This window comes from Scyliorhinus torazame, chromosome 6 (assembly GCF_047496885.1).
Source record: "Scyliorhinus torazame isolate Kashiwa2021f chromosome 6, sScyTor2.1, whole genome shotgun sequence".
Lineage (NCBI taxonomy): Eukaryota > Metazoa > Chordata > Chondrichthyes > Carcharhiniformes > Scyliorhinidae > Scyliorhinus > Scyliorhinus torazame.
Genome location: NC_092712.1, coordinates 271,830,492 through 271,847,738, shown reverse-complemented (window position 1 = coordinate 271,847,738; position 17,247 = coordinate 271,830,492). Strand labels below are relative to the sequence as shown.

General features: G+C 48.3%; 1 protein-coding gene across 2 annotated transcripts in view; it reads left to right on the top strand.

Moving 5' to 3' along the window:
* The window catches only part of mboat1 (membrane bound O-acyltransferase domain containing 1), a 214,592-nt gene that overhangs the window by 28,889 nt on the left and 168,456 nt on the right, over positions 1-17,247 (top strand). For both annotated transcript variants that reach the window (XM_072509701.1, XM_072509700.1), the window contains exon 2: positions 2,567-2,712. In XM_072509701.1, coding sequence (XP_072365802.1) covers positions 2,567-2,712 — 146 coding nt within the window. The remainder of the gene's footprint in view (positions 1-2,566; positions 2,713-17,247) is intronic.

Sequence of the window (17,247 nt, the reverse complement as noted above, 5' to 3'; positions counted from 1 at the left end):
GCTGATCAATGCTGGTCCACACAAATATGCACCAGTCATAATGACACTCTGGAGCATCGGAGACCCCTGGGTGGTCAGGGTAAGTGCAGGGTGGCTCCCTGGCACTCCCTCCAGAACGTGGGCACCATGGCACCGCCACCCTGACACTGTCAAAGTGCCCGGATGGCACAGCCAAGCCGGCAGAAGCACTGCCTGGGTGCCAGAATGGCAGTGCAAGGGTGCCCGAGTGCCAGGGTGGCACTGCCAAGGGCCAGAGGGTGAGGGGGACTATGCCCATGGAAGTAGGGTGAAGAAGGGGTTTGAAGGGAAGGGGAGTGCAGGGCAGGTAAGTAGGGGCCTCCAGGAGTTTGAGTGGGTGATTTGTGCGGTCCTAGAAGGGAGGGGGTGCTGTAAGGGGGATGAGGGGGCCTGAAGAGGGGGGACCTCCAGGGACCCCATACCATGGTGCCTTCACTTGGGGGATGTGGGGTAGTGTCCATGTGCGTGGGGGGTGACATTGCCCACGGGTGGGGGACCCACAAGCTCACCTAGAGATCGGGGCACCCTTTCAAAATGGCGGCTTGATCTCTTGAGTTCAGCTGCCTAATCCTAAATTAAATTCTAAGTGTGGGCTAAACCGGTGAGAAACTCCCTGGGCCCAAAAAATGACTAAGTATCATTGAATAGTGGCGGGGAACTCGCCGGCAGGAAACTCCCTGAACAAACCCGCCACAAATTAACTTAGAAATATTTGGGGAAAATCGTGCCCTTTGATTCTAGAGTAATAGGGCAGGATTCTCTGGCCGCATTCGCCGGGCAACTGGAGAATCCCGCCCGAGGTCAAGGGAGTTTTCCATTGTTGACGTCTTGCCCGTGGTCTTCTTGCGGCAGGCGGCACGGAAGAATCCAGTCCAAACTCTGCAAAATCGCCAAACGGGAATCCAATCAAATCCTAGAGTCTTTTTTCTGGTGTTATTTCAAATAGCAGTTTACCAAAGAATTTCCATACTTTATGATTACCTGACAATATTTCCTTCGGATCAAATTTGTAACCAATCAACTGCATTTTAAAAAGTCATGAATTCTCTAGCTCCATCTTCTTGTGTATCAGATGTTTCCCTTGCGCACTGCCACCTTTTAATATATTTCTAAAAATTGCAGCTGCTCTGTGTACACTATACTGTAGGATGCACAGTACCAACTACAAGGTTTCTCCGGCAGCTGTTCCCAAATCCATAACCTCTTCTTTAGAGTTGGACAAGGACACATTTTCCCTTCATCACCACTGGATCAAGACCCTGGAATTCTCTACTGAGCAGCACTTTGGGAGCATCTTCACCATATAAACTGCAGTGGTTCAAGAAATAAGCTCAACAACAACTTCTTAAGGGCAATTAGGGAAGACTTGTTAGAGAAATCCACATCCCAAGGATGAATTAAAAAAACACCAGTCCAATCCAGTGGTTGTCCAGCAGAAAACAGCAGCCAGAGAGAATTTTGAAGGAATTACAGAAAGAGCAGTCAGAGAGGAGAGAGAGAAGAAAACAAAACTGAGAATGGGAGACAAGTAGTTTGTTGGAAGAGGTTTGTGAGCAACATCCGTGAAGGTCAACCAGTATAAGATGCATTTTATTGATGTGATAATGAGGAATGAGTGTTCCCCTAAAGTCCTTTTCCATAACCAAAGTGGGATTCATGACTTTGGTTTATTCTAAGTGTTACCAGTACCGTCCATGCTAAAACACACAATTTAAAAGAAAAATATTGTAGAGTACTGATGATGATCATTTGAACACAGACCTTGCTTGGTAAGATGATTGAATTAAAAGTGCAGTGAAACATTTTTCTCCTTTGATCTAAAACCTGCTGAAGAATACAGGGTGGGATTTTCTGGCCCCGTCCGCCAGGTGACTGGAAATTCCCGCCCGAGGTCAACGGACCTTTACATGGTCCCCATCCCGTCCGTGTTGATCTTGTGGCGGGCACGGCCGAAAAATACAGCCCAAAGTTTAATGACCACAACTTCTTAACTGAGACATAATCAGAATGATTCACTAAATAATCTAATATAAACCACATTTGAAACAAAAGATAAATGACTGGTTTATAATTGTAAAAATATTGCAAAAAAAAGATACCAAAAGGTTTGATGAATCTTGATCACTGTCTGAACAAGTGGACATGATGTACAATCTCACACTGCACATCCGTTTCTATGCACGAGAATGATGTAGCTTCTATTTCATCCTGCAGTACTGATTCATAGTCCTGTCTGGTATCAAGCTGATCTGAGCTGTCGACAATCTGGCAGATAAACGCTTTTATCCCACTTAACCCACGAATCATACCTAGGTGTGGAAAGCCAGCGCTTTGTGGTGAATTATTAACTGGGATTATTTGATCAGGAAATATGAAACTGTTAGCTGTTGACCTCTGCTGATCCTACATCATTCACTTCAAACATAGACTTCCAGCCGTCTCTGCCTATGAGCTGAGTTACTGAGCAGACAAGGTTGTAACTGTAGATGTGTCTTGAATTAAAACCTGTCCACTGTTGGTTCAAGCTGCTTTTTGATTTGTTTTGCAGGTGAATTTTGCGGTGTGTCAGCTGTTTGCCCTGTTTGCTGCCTTCTGGTTTCGCCTTTATCTTACTCCCACTAGAGCTGGTGCTATTGTGCGTCATCTGGTCATTACAATGATTGGCATATATTTTGCTATTTTCTGCTTTGGATGGTAAGTTTAAAAACCATGTTTAGAATTTATTACTACAATCAATCCCACCTCCCATATTGTGTGAATTCAATTATGTACTGATTTCATTTGGATTTATCGTGCATTTTTCTTGCTCACTGGTAATGTTTCTGATTCAGTCAAGATGCTTAGATGCAAAAAAAGTGGCAGTTAAGTGCCAGGTGCTCAATAAATTGAGATATTGGTGAAAGGGGTAAAGTTGTGAACAGTATAATTAATGTGATAACCATGACTTTTTGACCTTTTTGAAGAGTGCTGATATGTCATGACAGCGTCAAATGTTGTGGGTTCAGATCCCACTCCAAAACACTTGAGCATTTAATCCAGGTGATGCACACAATACACATAATACAGTAGTGAGGGAGCGCTGCATTGCTGGAAATGCCATATTCAGATGAGACAACAAGACATCTTCCCTCTCAGTTGGACACTTAAGAAATTCTTCATCGGCTGTAGAGCATATTATGTTGTGCTGGGGTTATGAAAGGCACCATTTAAACGCAAGTTCTTTCTTTTAAAGTAAAGCTGGGGTCAGGAGTCATTTGATTGGGCAAACCCTATTGGGTTTTCAGAGGCCAAAGGGAAAGGGTCCCTCATTTACTGGCACCCTAATGCTGATTGCAGAACCCAGCATCGGGATGGGGGAGGACCTGCTTGAAAGTCACCCCCTGCTTCTGACACCAGCTCGCCCCTCATCATCAGCACATCCCCACCCACATAGTCCACACTCACCTCCATGTTGTGATCCATCACTGATCCCTCCTCCAGGCCACAGTGTAATACTGGCAGTAATCACCACTCCTTGTGGTCCTACCTTTACCGAAGTACTGCTGGCCTCTGATTGGCCAGTTGCTCTCAGGGAGGGGATTTCTGCGCTACTGGGGACTTAATCTGACTCCTAATATTGCCCAGGTAAGTGCCTGATTACCTTGTAATTGCATTGTACCTCCTGGAGACAAACGATGTGGAGCCCCGACCTGTTCTCCAACCAGTGAATGAGACCCCTGTCGCATTCATTAAATGCCACCCCTACAGTGTAAAGGCTCAAAGCTAGCCTTTTGAATGGAAAAGCTATTTAGATATTTATCCTTAAAAGCCTTTGCTATGATCCTGTGATGTCTGTTCCTTGTCCCATGCCTGTTTTGATATCCTATGCAATTTCAACAATTTGTGGGAAAAGCACTCCAGAATGCAAGTGGTTTTATGGATTTTATATATTGATCCACCAAATGCAAAATTTAAAAAGTGAAAAAAAATGGGACCACTGTTGGATTCATGTATGCAATTTAGGCATCCAGTTGTGGAAAGGAAATTGGTGTCGAGGAAAAAGGTGTCATAAATTCACTTCAGATTAAATCAGGGATGAGAGGATATAGTTGTGCTAAATGTAAAAAGAAGCAGATGCAGAAATGCTAAAAGGATCTGATGCAAGTGTTAAAATTCCTGGAAGGTTTGAGAGTAAATCTTTTTTTTTCTCAGGTTGTGAAGTTAGCTATGGAAATCTGCCCATTGCTTCATGTGCATGTGGAACATCTGCTCACTAGAGAATAAGGTCCATACCATTCGACCCTATTTCAATGATAACATCAACATTGAGGCTTTGACAGAAATATGGTTCATGGGTGGTTTAACATTGCCCATTATTGAAGCTTCTCTTGCCTGCCTGTACTTTCTACCACCTGACATGCTCAAACCTCTGTGGTTGTGATGTGGCCCTTTTCACAAATTACACTTTATTCTCTTCCCCCTGCTCCTCTGGCATCTTGTTCTCTTTCAATCGTCTCACCTTATTGCACTCTTCTTGCAACTCCTTTAAATTCTTCATTTCCTACAACCCCTCATGCGCCAACCTGAGGTTCACACTGAGATATCCTCCCAGGTTTCACCCCTCAACCTCTGCACCAAGCGTTGCCGTATCCTCTGATTTTAATTTCCATCTCCAACTTTGATTTTACTGAACTTCTGCCCTCTCTTATCCTCTCCTACCTATACTCATGGCCATTTCTCAATTATACCATTTCACACAGCCTCTACTCCCATTGCTTCAATTGCATACAAGTCTATATTTCTGCACTCACTTTGTATCGCTTACCACCCACCCTCCCCACTGCTTCCAACCTCACTTACCTCCGCATCCATTCTTGGAAAGAAATTCTATTCTAATCACTTGAAATTGCACTTCCAAACTCCCAACTGTCTACACTTTGACCCTCAGTTGCCACAGCGTTTCTCAGCTATCACCTTGTTTGACCATTCCCTCTCTATCGTCAGATTTAACTAAGCTATGTCAAGAATTATTAGACCTTTTTCTTCTTCATCAAAGCTGGTCACCATTGCTGGATCACTCTGGACTATAAAGGTAAATCCCAGCTTCTTTGCTTCTCTGTCAAACTAAGGGGAAGATCACCCTACTGGTGTAGCCAAACCCATAAGTATTTTAAGGGAGACAGGTGCCACACAAACTTTCTTACTGGAGAGGGATTTGGTTTCCTTCTGGAGAGTTCAATGAAAGCCAAGGTGTTAGTTATGGGGATAAGTGGCGATGTTATCCCAGTTCCATTGTATGAAGTATAATTGGAGTGTGATTTATTGTCAGGTCCGATAATTGTCGGAATGTGGGCAGACAAACATGCCAGGTCCAGAACATTCCAGGCTGGAGATGAGGTAGTAGTATTATTGGCTTTGCAGGGTGAACCTCTGAAAGTGACATTCCATGGCACTGAAAAGGTATTTAGGAGGGTGAATAAGGTGACTTACCTAATAGATGCTCCAGACTGTCTTCTGGTGATGAGGATGTGCTGAGTAGTTGCACATCTGGTGACTCTATTACTACGAACCTGAAAATAGGCTCTTTTACCCAAAATAGCCCGCTAAAACAGGGGAAAAAAGTATCCCCTTACCCTAACTAATAATAATACAAAAGAAGATGCTGAGCAACAGTAATTCCAGAGGCCGCAAGGAGACTAGAAACATAAAGAACCAGGAGAAACAAGCGGCCGAGGCAGCAGACGCACAAGGCAATGAAGCGCAGGCCACACCAGATCAAGAAGGACTGGCAATCTGCACACGGAGCTCCCCCTCACCAGAGAGCGGATGGAGGATGTTCCTCTCCAGAGAACTAAGAGAACACAGTGAAGAGTCAAAGACCAATATCCAGGCTGCAGTCAGGGGACGGAGGCGCTGGCAACCATGCAGGTGGCCCTGGATAAGGCAGAGAGGTGACTGGAGGCCCAGGGGATAGGTGAGCCTGCCGGAAGGGATCGAAGGCAGAGACACCATGGACTATGTGGCCCAGATGCTGGGAAACCTGGTGGGAAGGGACAGCTTCCCCAACCAGCCAGAAATAGTCAGAGCCCACCGGTTGCTCCGCCCAAGACCCAAATCTGGAGAGCAGCCGAGGGCGATAATCGACAAAATGCACTGGTACCAGGACCGGGAAAGAATCCTGTGCTGGGCCAGATAGACAAAGACCTGCAACTGGGAAGGACACCGGATCAGGATTCATCAGGACATTGAGGTTGACCTGGCCAAGCGCCGGGCAGAGTTCAATAGGGTGAAGCGGCCCTTTACAAAAGCCAAGTCAAATTTGGAATGCTGTACCCAGCTAAACTCTGGGTCATATTCCAGGACAGGGAGCATTTCCTCACGACCCCTGCGGACGTGGACAAATTTGTCGCAGAAAACGGGCTGGAAAAACATCTGCAGAGACAGCGGTGAAAAGATCACCCAAAGGGACTCTAATCAGCTGGAGAGACACGTTGCACGGGTCTGCATTGCCTCGCTTTGAGGGTGTGAACTAAATAGAAAGGAAAGGGTGAGGGCAAGGAGCGTAGGAGAGGGCAAGGGGAACGGCAGGAGGGGAAAAAGATAGTGGGCGAAGGGTGGACACATAGCCGACCCCGCGAGGGGGGCCACCACACTAGCAGAAAAGCTCACACCAGGAGGTATATGCAAAAGGGGGGGACTGCAGCGCATCTCCCATGGGGAGAGAGTGCCTGGCAATGGGGGGGGGGTATGCAACACCAATTGGGGGACCGTCAGTGAGAAAATGGGGGGGATAGGAACAGTGGGGGGGGGAGGAACCATAGGGGAAACATAGAAACTAGGGTAGTAAGGGCATTAGGCTGGCTACAACAGGCTACACACGGTGACTTGGAACGGAAAGGCACCGCAAGCAGCCGCTTTGGAGAGTCCCTAAACAATAATAATAATCTTTAGTATGTCACAAGTAGGCTTACATTAACACTGTAATGCAGTTACTGTGAAAATCTGGTAGTCACTACAGCGCCTGTTCAGGTACACTGAGGGAGAATTCCGAATATCCAATTCGCCTAACTAGTACGTCTTTCGGGACAAAGGGAAACCACAGTGTGCAGGGGCTCACCCACATGGCGTACACACAGTTGGCGGGGCCATGTTGGGTTCCCTCTGGGCAAAGGAAAATCCCGGAGCGCTGGGGCGCATCTGACCATCGACATTGTGGATGGCGCCCTAACAAAGGCAAACCCCAGAGTGCCTGGGCGCATCCTTAAGGTAAGTATGGTTGATCCTGCAGGGGGGACACAAAAGAAACCCATCAGGACAGTCACCTGGAACGTCAGGAGACTTAAAGGCCCAGTGAAAAGATCCAGAGTCTTTGCCCATCTGATAAGTATGAAAACTGACATCGTGGCCGGGATTCTCGGGTATCCGGCGGGCGGGCTGTACCGGCAGCAAAGAGTGGCGTGAACCACTCCGGCATCGGGCCACCCAGATGGTGCGGAATCCTTCGCACCTTCGGGGGCTAGGCCGGTGCTGGAGTGGTTGGCGCCGTGCCAACTGGCGGCGAAGGGCCTCCGCCGGTCGGCGCGAGTTGGCGCATTCGCAGGAGCGTCAGTGTGTTCCCAGAACTGCTGCCGTGATTCCTGCGCATGTGCAGGGGGTTTCTTCTCCGCGCCGTCCATGGCGGAGCTTTATACAGGCCGGCACGGAGGGAAAGTGTGCCCCCATGGCACAGGCCCGCCCGCAGATCAGTGGGCCCCGATCGCGGGCCAGGCCACCGTGGGGCTTCCCCCTGGGGCCAGATACCCCCGCGCCCCCCTGAGGACTCCGCAGGCCGCCCTCATAGAGCCAGGTCCCGCCGGTACGGACCTGGTCTAATCCACGCCAGCGGGACTTGCTGAAAACAGGCACCCGCTGGGCCCATCAGGGACCGGAGAATCGGCAGTGGGGGGGCCACTGCCAACAGCCCCCGACTGGCACGGCGTGATCCCTGCCCCCGCCAAAAAACCGGCGCCGGAGAATTTGGCAACCGGCGGCGGGGCGGGATTCACGCCGCCCCCCACCTCTGGCGATTCTCCGACCCGGCGGGTGGTCGGAGAATCCTGCCCAGTCTTCCTCCAAGAGACACACCTGAGGGAGAAGGACTGACTGCGGGTAAGGAAGGGCTGGATGAAACAGACCTACCATTCCTGCTACGGGACGAGAGCTAGGGGGGTAGCCATACTGTTAAATAAGGGGACAATGGGGACTTCCGGTGACGGCGGGCGGGAGGCGGCCGCACAATGGAGGGCACCCGTTCGGGAAAAGCATTTTCGGGGCTTTAAGCCCGGTCCTGGGGTCCGCGGAGGCAGCAGAAGCAGGGAGAAGGCACGTAGGAGGCACAGTGAAGACACGGGAGGAAAAAAAGAACAAAGAAAAATGTCGAGGGTGAGCAAGAAAACGGCCGAAAAAAAAAACAGCTGGAGGTCCGTCGGGGAGTGGAAAGCTCACCGCGGGGTCACCAGGAAAAATGGAGGCTGGAGCACCAGGGAAGGCCGCACTGCTTACGGCTGAAGAAATGACTAAGGTGATGGCTGCGGAATTTGAAAAGCAGTTGGCGCAGATTGCGAAATGCATGGAGACGGTGAGGAATGAGATGAGTGAAGTTTTGCGTGTGCTGGTGGAGGAGGCGGTTTCCCCGGTGAGGACGGAGATGGCGAGCGCAGTGGCGGAGGTGCGAGAGCAAGGGGAGGCGCTGAAGGAAGTGGAGGAGACGTTATTGCAGCACGATGATCAACTTGCCTCGATGGGGAAAGAGATGCGGAAGGTGATGGATACTAACCAAGATCTGCGAGGAAAAATGGAAGACCTGGAAAACCGATCCAGCCGACAGAATTTGAGGGTCGTGGGGCTGCCCGAAGGAGTTGAAGGACCGAAGCCGACTGAGTATTTTGCCACGATGCTGGCAAAACTATTGGGGGAGGGGGAGGACCCCTCCCGATATGAACTGGATCGGGCTCATCGGTCGTGGAGGCCTGTACCAAAGGCGAGTGAGCCGCCAAGGGCAGTGACTCTGTGCTTCCGTAGGTACAGTGTGAAGGAGAAGGTCCTGAGCTGAGCCAAGCAGAAGCGGGTGGTGCAGTGGGCTGGAGCTGGTATACGTGTATACCAGGACTTTACGGTGGAGCTGGCAAGGAGGCGGGCTGCCTTCAACCGGATGAAGAGGGCACTGTACATTAGCAAGGTGCGGTGCGGCATTGTATATCCAGCGAAGCTGAGGGTGACTTACAAGCTCAGGGACTGTGTAAGATTACGGGTGACTACGGGTAATCCCTGATTCCTTTTTGTCATTTGTTTATGTAAACATGCGGGTTGAGGTTTGGGGGTTGGTGGGTAGATGGGAGCGTTGTTATTATGGGGACTGACATATCTTGTTGATTAGTTTATTGTTGATGGATGTAAATGTGGGAGAAAATGTGAAAAAGGAGGAGAATAAAATTTTTAAAAATAAATAAATAAGGGGACAATGTTTAACGCGACAAGGATGGTTATGGACCAAGGGAAACGTCATGGCCAGTGGTGTCCTGGACGGGGCACCAGTGGTCCTGGTGAATGTGTACGCTCCCAACTGGAAAGAAACGGAGTTTTAAAGAAGACCATGGCGGAAATACCCAACGCTGACACTCACCGACTCATCATGGTAGGGGACTTCAACTGTGTACAGGACCCACGGACTGACAGGTTGGATCCCAAAACAGGGAAGACCTCTAATATGGCGGAAGAACTCAGTACATTCCTGGAGCAGATGGGGGCAGTGGACCAATGGTGGTTCACCCACCTAAGGGGAAGGAGTTTTCCTTCTTCTCCCAGGTATATAACATACACACACGGATTTGTGTGAAATCAGTGCTTCTAGGGCTATGATGTGGAGATGCCGGCGTTGGACTGGGGTGAGCACAGTAAGAAGTCTTACAACACCAGGTTAAAGTCCAAGGCTAATAAGAGCGGAATACTCCGCGATCGTGATCTCCGACCACACTCCATATTACATGGTTGTGAGATTGGAGACGGACTGTGCCCACGCCCCTCACGGAGATTGGACACGGCCCTCCTGGTCGACAAGGCTATCTGTGAGAAAATATCACAGGCCATAGATGAGTATATTATTAGTAACCGGAATGGGGAGGTTTTATCCTCCAGGTTCTGGGAGGCGCTGAAGGCTGTGATCAGGGGTGAAATTATTGCTTACAAAGCACGAAGAGAAGGGAAGAGAGGGGGGCTAGGCAACAGCTAGTCGACTCCATGTTCTATGTTCCAGTCCTTGGCTTGCACTGATTAGTTGAACATATGGATGATAAGGGAATAGTGTAGATGGGCTTTAGAGTGGTTTCACAGGTCGGCGCAACATTGAGGGCCGAAGGGCCTGTACTGTGCTGTAATAATCTATATTGGAGGTGGACCGCTAATACTCCGAGGCACCAACCTTAGAGCTCCTGGCGGAGACAAAAAAGCTGCAAATGGACTTTGACCTGCCCTCCACGAGGAAAGTAGTGCACCACTCCGCCAGGCATGGGGGAACATGTACGACCACGGAAACAAGGCTAGCCACTTGTTGGGGCTCATCAATTGAGAAAGCAGGCAGCCACGATTAGAGAAAGTAAAGGCAAACTAGTAACGGAGCCGGAATAGGTCAGCGATGCATTCGAGGCCTTCTACCAGGGGCTGTACATTTCCGAGCTCCCTGCAGGAAACTTGGGGATGAAACAGTTCCTCAATGGACTGGACATGCCAGTTGTAGGAAAAGGGGGCTGGAAGCACCATTAGAACTGGGAGAAGTCATGGAGAACATCAACTCCATGCAGGTGGGGAAACCAGATGGGTTCCCGGCGGACTTCTACAAAAATTTGCGACAGCACTGGCCCTGAACTTTTGGGAGATGTTCAGATTCACTGGCGAGAAGCATCCTGCCACTTGGGATAGCACAAGCCTCAATCTCGCTGATACCCAGAAAGGGGAAAGACCCAACAGAATGCGGGTCCTACAGACCTATTTCGCTGCTAAACGTCGATGCAAAAATACTGGCCAAGATCCTAGCCAAGTGACTGGAGAACTGACTACCAGAGGTGGTGGCAGAAGACCAGATGGCTTTTTCAAGGGTCAACAGCTAACATCGAACATCAAGCGCCTGCTGAACGTGATAATGACCCCACCCAGGAAGAGAATACCAGAGGTGATCATCTCCCTGGATGCAGTAAAGGCCTTCGACAGAGTCGAATGGAGGTACCTGTAGAGGTACTGGAGCGGTTTGGGTTTGGAACAGGGTTCACCGCCTGGATGAAACTCCTGTACAGCCCTCCCATGGCGTGCGTACGGATGAACACCCCAGCTCTAAGTACTTCCAGCTGCACAGAGGTACAAGGCAGGGATGCCTGCTGTCCCTGCTGCAGTTTTCACCCTAGCGATCAAACCACTAGCGATCGCGCTCAGGGCTGCAAAGGATTGGAAGGGGATACGGAGAGGAAACAGAGAACACTAGAGTCTCGTTCTATGCGAATGACCTGCTCCTCTACATCTCCGATCCGCAAAGCAGCATGGAGTGGATCATGACGCTTTTGACAGAGTTTGGAACCTTCACGGGCAAAAGTGAGATCTACCTGGTGAACCCGCAAGGGGGAGGGGCAGAGCTGGAGGAACTGCCATTTAAACTGGCCCAAAACAAATTCCGCTACTTGGGGATCCAAATCGCCCAAGACTGGACACTGATCTGCAACTGGAACCTGACCAGCCTGCAGAGGTGAGACACGCTCCTACTCTTCCTGCCAGGGAGGGTGCAGACGATCTAGATGAACGTACTGCCCAGGGTCCTCTTCCTGTTCAGATCCATACCAATCTACATCCCCAAGGACTTCTTCAACCAGCGGAACAATTGATCATGACATGGGGGGGGAACCCTACGATCCCTAAGAAAGACCTACAGAGAACAGGAAGCATGGGGTGCCGAGCTCTCCCAAACTGCAATATTATTGCTGGGCGGCAACAGCGGAAAGGGTAAAGGGGTGGATAAAGGAGCCGGAGGCCGAATGGGTAAGAATGGAGGACCTCCCCATGAGCACTGGCCATGGCAGCGTCCCATCCCCACCGACCAGTCACTCAACGAGCCCAGTGGTGATAGCCATACTCCGGTTGTGGAACCAACTACCACAGCACTTCGGTCGAACCGAGCTGTCCCATTAAGGCCCCCATCTGCACCATCCACAGGTTCGCACCAGCCAAAATGGACATCGCCTTCAAAAGGTGGAGACGGGAAAGGGGGACGTTGACAGTCACGGACGTCGACACAGACAATAGACTGAGTACACTGGAGGAACTAACAGAGAAGTTCCAACTGACCGGGGTAAACAAATTAAGATATATGCAGGTCAAAAGCTTCTTGCATAGGGAAACAAAGACATACCTATGGCCACCACAACAAATGCTATTAGAGGACCTATTGGATGCAGACATCTTATGGAGGGGAAACTGCGGGGACCTGTATGGGCGACTACTGGGAACGGCACGTTCAACACTGGGTGAGACAAGGGCAAATGGGAGGAAGACCTATGGTTTGAATTAGGGTGGGGTCTCTGGAGTATATCACTGCATAGGGTCAACTCCAGCTCCTCTTGTGCAAGGCTAAGCCTAATGCAGCTGAAATTGGTACACAGAGCTCACTTAACCAGAACCCGAATAAGTAGATTCTTCAAGGAGGTGGTGGACAAATGTGAACGGTGCCAAGGAGGCCCACATGTTCTTGTCATGTCCCAGACTTGTTGGGTTCTGGACAGCCTTCTTCGAGGCGATACCCAAGGTGGTGGGGATGAGTATGGAGCCGTTCCGAGAGTGACAGTCTTCGGGGTATCAGAGCAGCCAGAACTCTTTATGGGGAGGAGGGCTGACGTCCTTGCCGTTGCCTCCCTAATCGCCCGCTGGAGAATCCTGCTCGGCTGGCGATCAGCAGCACCACCTAAAGCTGCATACTAGGGACAGCACGGCGGCGCAGTGGTTAGCACTGCTGTCTCATGGCGGCGAGGTCCGGGTTCGATCCTGGCTCTGGGTCACTGTCCATGTTGAGTCTGCACGTTCTACCCGTGTTTGTATGAGTTTCGCCCCACACAACGCTAAGGTGTGCAGGGTAAGTCGATTGGTCACGCTAAATTGCCCACTAATTGGAAAAAATTAATTGGGCACTCTAAATTTAAAAAAAAAAAAGCTGTGGACTGGCTGTCCGACCTGTCGGAATTTCTCCAAATTCGCCATCCGGGGGTTGGAAGAGAGCGTCCATAAAATGTGGGAGCCATTCACCGATCTGTTTCGCGATCTGTTTGTAGCCAACAGCAATAAGCCAGAGGGAGGGAGGAGCCACAGGAGAACCACAAATCTGAACAAAATGAAACGTAGGGAAGGTGGGGGTGGGGGTGGAGGAGAGGGGGGGGGGGGAACAAAGAGGCACAGAACCCAATCATGGCCAACACATACCAATATATGTAGCACCATGCTACCCCAACAGGCACAGGTTGGAAGGTCCTACGAACGTAGAAGGCACGCCACACAACCAGAAGGGGATTGGGTGGAAAGGGGGGATTTGGGAGAAGGAGAGCTAGCTAAAACTGGTCACCTGCTGAACAACAAGAAATTTTAACTGGCGTATATAATTAAAGATAACCAATGTATATAGTTTTGGTGTAGGTTCACATTAATTTTGCTTTGTATAAAATGAAAAACCCTAATAAAAACATTTAAAAAAATTAGATACTCCAGACCGTGAAAAGAAGGACCGATTATGCCACATAAATATATTGAAGAAATACTATTGTGGGAAAAGGATAGGAAGGAACAAAGTGTGTCAGGTGGTAGAAGTAGTGGAAGAGGACAGAGATGGGAAGCTGAGGTAGGAGAAGAGGTCGATAGTTCACAGAATGACCCCCTCTGTGGTACGAATAACAAGTGCAGACATCTTATAACAATTAGAGACCAAGTTTGCCTATTTAGGAGAAGAAAAATGAGAAGATCTAATAAAGATACAGGAAACAAATATAGGCAGATTTTTAGGGACACACCAGGGTGCACTACATTATCTAATCACATTGTAGACATAGGAAACTCCGAACCAATAAAGCAACATCTGTCTCGACTGAACCCACAGAGACTGGCTCATTCAGAGGCGGAAATCTAGTGCACATTGGATATGTTGCGGAAACAAGTGAAAACGGTGTGGTCCACAGAACGCCACGCAGAGGTTGGGAGATTGAGAGCTATGTTAGTGGGCGAACCAGTGCTGGCTGTCCTGGATTTTTCCAGACCTTTTAAGATGGCCACGGTTGCCAGCTACCTGGGGGTGGGGGCAGTGCTACTACAAGACGACGATGTGGAATAGAAAGGCCAGTGGGATTTTGAAAAAAATTGAAGTCTGCCATAGAAAGTATTCCATCATTGAAAAGGAAACCTTAGCATTGCTACTAGCTCTTCAACACTTTGAAGTATATGTCCGACATGACAATAAACAAAGCTTAGTTTATATGGACCATAATCTGCTTGCATTTATAGAAATGTTTAAAACCTGGAATGCAAGATTATTCTGTTGAGTTTATTATTATTCAATGTTAAAATTGTACACATCCCGAGAGGGGATAATGTGATAGCAGATGTTTTGTCACTGGGTTAGGGCTGATCAGTTACCAATGTACAAACTTGTGGGAGGGGGGGGGGGGGGGGGAAGATACCTATATAATGAGGAAGGATGAATCGATTTATGTTTTGCTATCTCATAATGAAACATCCGTGCCCTGACGTTTCATTCCTTTTAGGGAGGGAGATATGTAAGGACACTTCTGTTGATTCCTTTATTTCCCATTTCTTTTCCTTTGTCGTTATCATTTTTGATTCATGGATATTTCATGAACATTTACCTTTAAGTCGAGAAGTGGAAGTGAGGAACTCAAAAGTTGCAAAATAATAGTACACTGTGCTATGGAGGTTTAGCTTTTGACCAGAAAAACAAACTTTATGGCACCCGAGTGATCGGAGGGATTCAGTTCGATTGGTTGGTTGGTGTGCAATTGATTGGCCAAAGACCATATTCTGCCAGGCGACAGACAGTGATTGGGTCCTGCCCAATCAGAGAATGCACAAAAAGCTCCTGGACTCTCAGAGAGAAGAAGCTGTGAGTCTGTCTTTGTTTGTTTCATTGTTTGTTTGTTTGCTTCTTTCTTTGTTTCTTTCTGTGTTTCTTTCTTTCTCTCTGTCTTTTTTTCTTTCTCACTCTCACGTTCTCTCTCACTCTCTCTCACTTTCTCTTTCTCTCTCTTTCTCTCTATTTCTCTCTTTATCTCTCTCTAAAAGTGCTCCCTGCCTGCTGTCTCTCAAAAAATGCTTCCTGCCTGCAATTTCTGAATCTGCAGAGAGGTCTTGAGATCCTGATGAATCTATAGTGAAAACCAATACAGACCTAAAGCAAAGACTTCATCCAACTGGAGGCCTAGACTGGAAGACGTCCGTCTGAAACAGAGACTTTTATCCGTTTACTTTTTTTAAAAAAAAAACCCTCTTTCCCCTCTGTGTTTGTCTGCCTTGTGTGTGTATAGAGGGTGGGGCGAGTTAAAGAAGGGGGATTAGGAATTAGATAATAGTTTACCAGTTGTATTTGCTGCCTATTTATGGAAATTGTTATTAATAAAAATTAAGGGGGTTTAAATTTACAAACTTGGCGACTCTAGTTAATGGGCAGCCAAAGGCCAAAGTCTTTCGGTATTTTCCAAGAATTATTAGTTAATTTCAATTGTGTTGTGACTCTAGGTCAAGTGGGGCTGGAGTTGACCGCGCACTAGCCCAAGGTGCCATAACAATATTAAAACAGGGTCAGTGCATGCTAGATGGGCTGAATCACCTCCTTCTGCACTCTAGAGATTCTATGGATTTTATGGACAGATGGGTTCAAGTGACAGCTGGCACCACTTGTCATAGAAGGGTATCAACAGTGTCTGTCAGCAGGTACTTTGAGGATGGAAGGCGCTGCACATGAATGTGCACTTGTCCTCTCATCTGATATCTTGCATGTGTTGATCACAACATCTGGCATTAGGTTGTGTTCAGATGGAGCAACGCTTAGCTCAATTTTCTGTTCTCCAGCCCAGCCACCAAGACAAATGATGGTGCTTCTACTGCAGCCCTAGTTGACTTGAGCAAAATCAAGCCAGGACCAGAGACTGAACCTGGATCGATCTGTGGGGCTGGTTGGCATTGGGTGGGAGCAATCTTTGGCTGTTGTAATTTGGAAGTAATAATCTCCAGAACTTTATTCAATGTGGTTCTTTATTGTTTGATTTGATTTGATTTATTGTCACATGTACCGAAGTACAGTGAAAAGTATTTTTCTGCGGCCGAGGAACGTACACAGTACGTTCATAGTAGACACAAGAATAATCAACAGAGAACATTGACAAATGGTACATTGACAGAACAGTGATTGGTTACAGTGCGGAACAAGGGGGCAAACAAAGCAAATACATGAGCAAGAATAGCATAGGAGGTCGTGAATAGCGTTCTTACAGGGAACAGATCACCGAGGGGGAGTCGTTTAGGAGTCTTGTAGCTGTGGGGAAGAAGCTGTTCCTATGTCTGGATGTGCGAGTCTTCAGACTTCTGTACCTTTTGCCTGATGGAAGGGTCTGGAAGAAGGCAATGTCTGGGTGGGAGGTGTCTCTGATAATGCTGTCTGCCTTCCTGAGGCAGCGGGAGGTGTATACAGAATCAATGTGGGGGTGGCAAGTTTGTGTGATGAGTTGGGCTGAGTTCACCACAGTCTGCAGTTTCTTGCGATCTTGGACTGAGCAGTTGCCATACCAAGCTGTGATGCAGCCGGATAGGATGCTCTATCGCACATCTGTAGAAGTTTGTGAGAGTCGATGCAGACATGACAAATTTCTTTAGCTTCCGTAGAAAGTCGAGACATTGTTGGGCTTTCTTGACTGTTGCATCAACGTGAGTGGACTCGGACAGACTGTTGGTGATGGTGACCCCGAGGAACTTAAAGCTATCGACCATCTCCACTTCGGAGCCATTGATGCAGACAGTAATTTGTAATTTGAATCGCAAAGCATAAGCATATTATGCGAAGTTAAACCTGAAGTTGTGTTTGTTTTCATAGTTAACAAAAGATTTGCCAACATCCCACAAGGCTGTTTGCTGTCTGTTCCTGATTGGGAACAATAGGAATGGTATCCTTTTTCAGAGGTGGAGGAA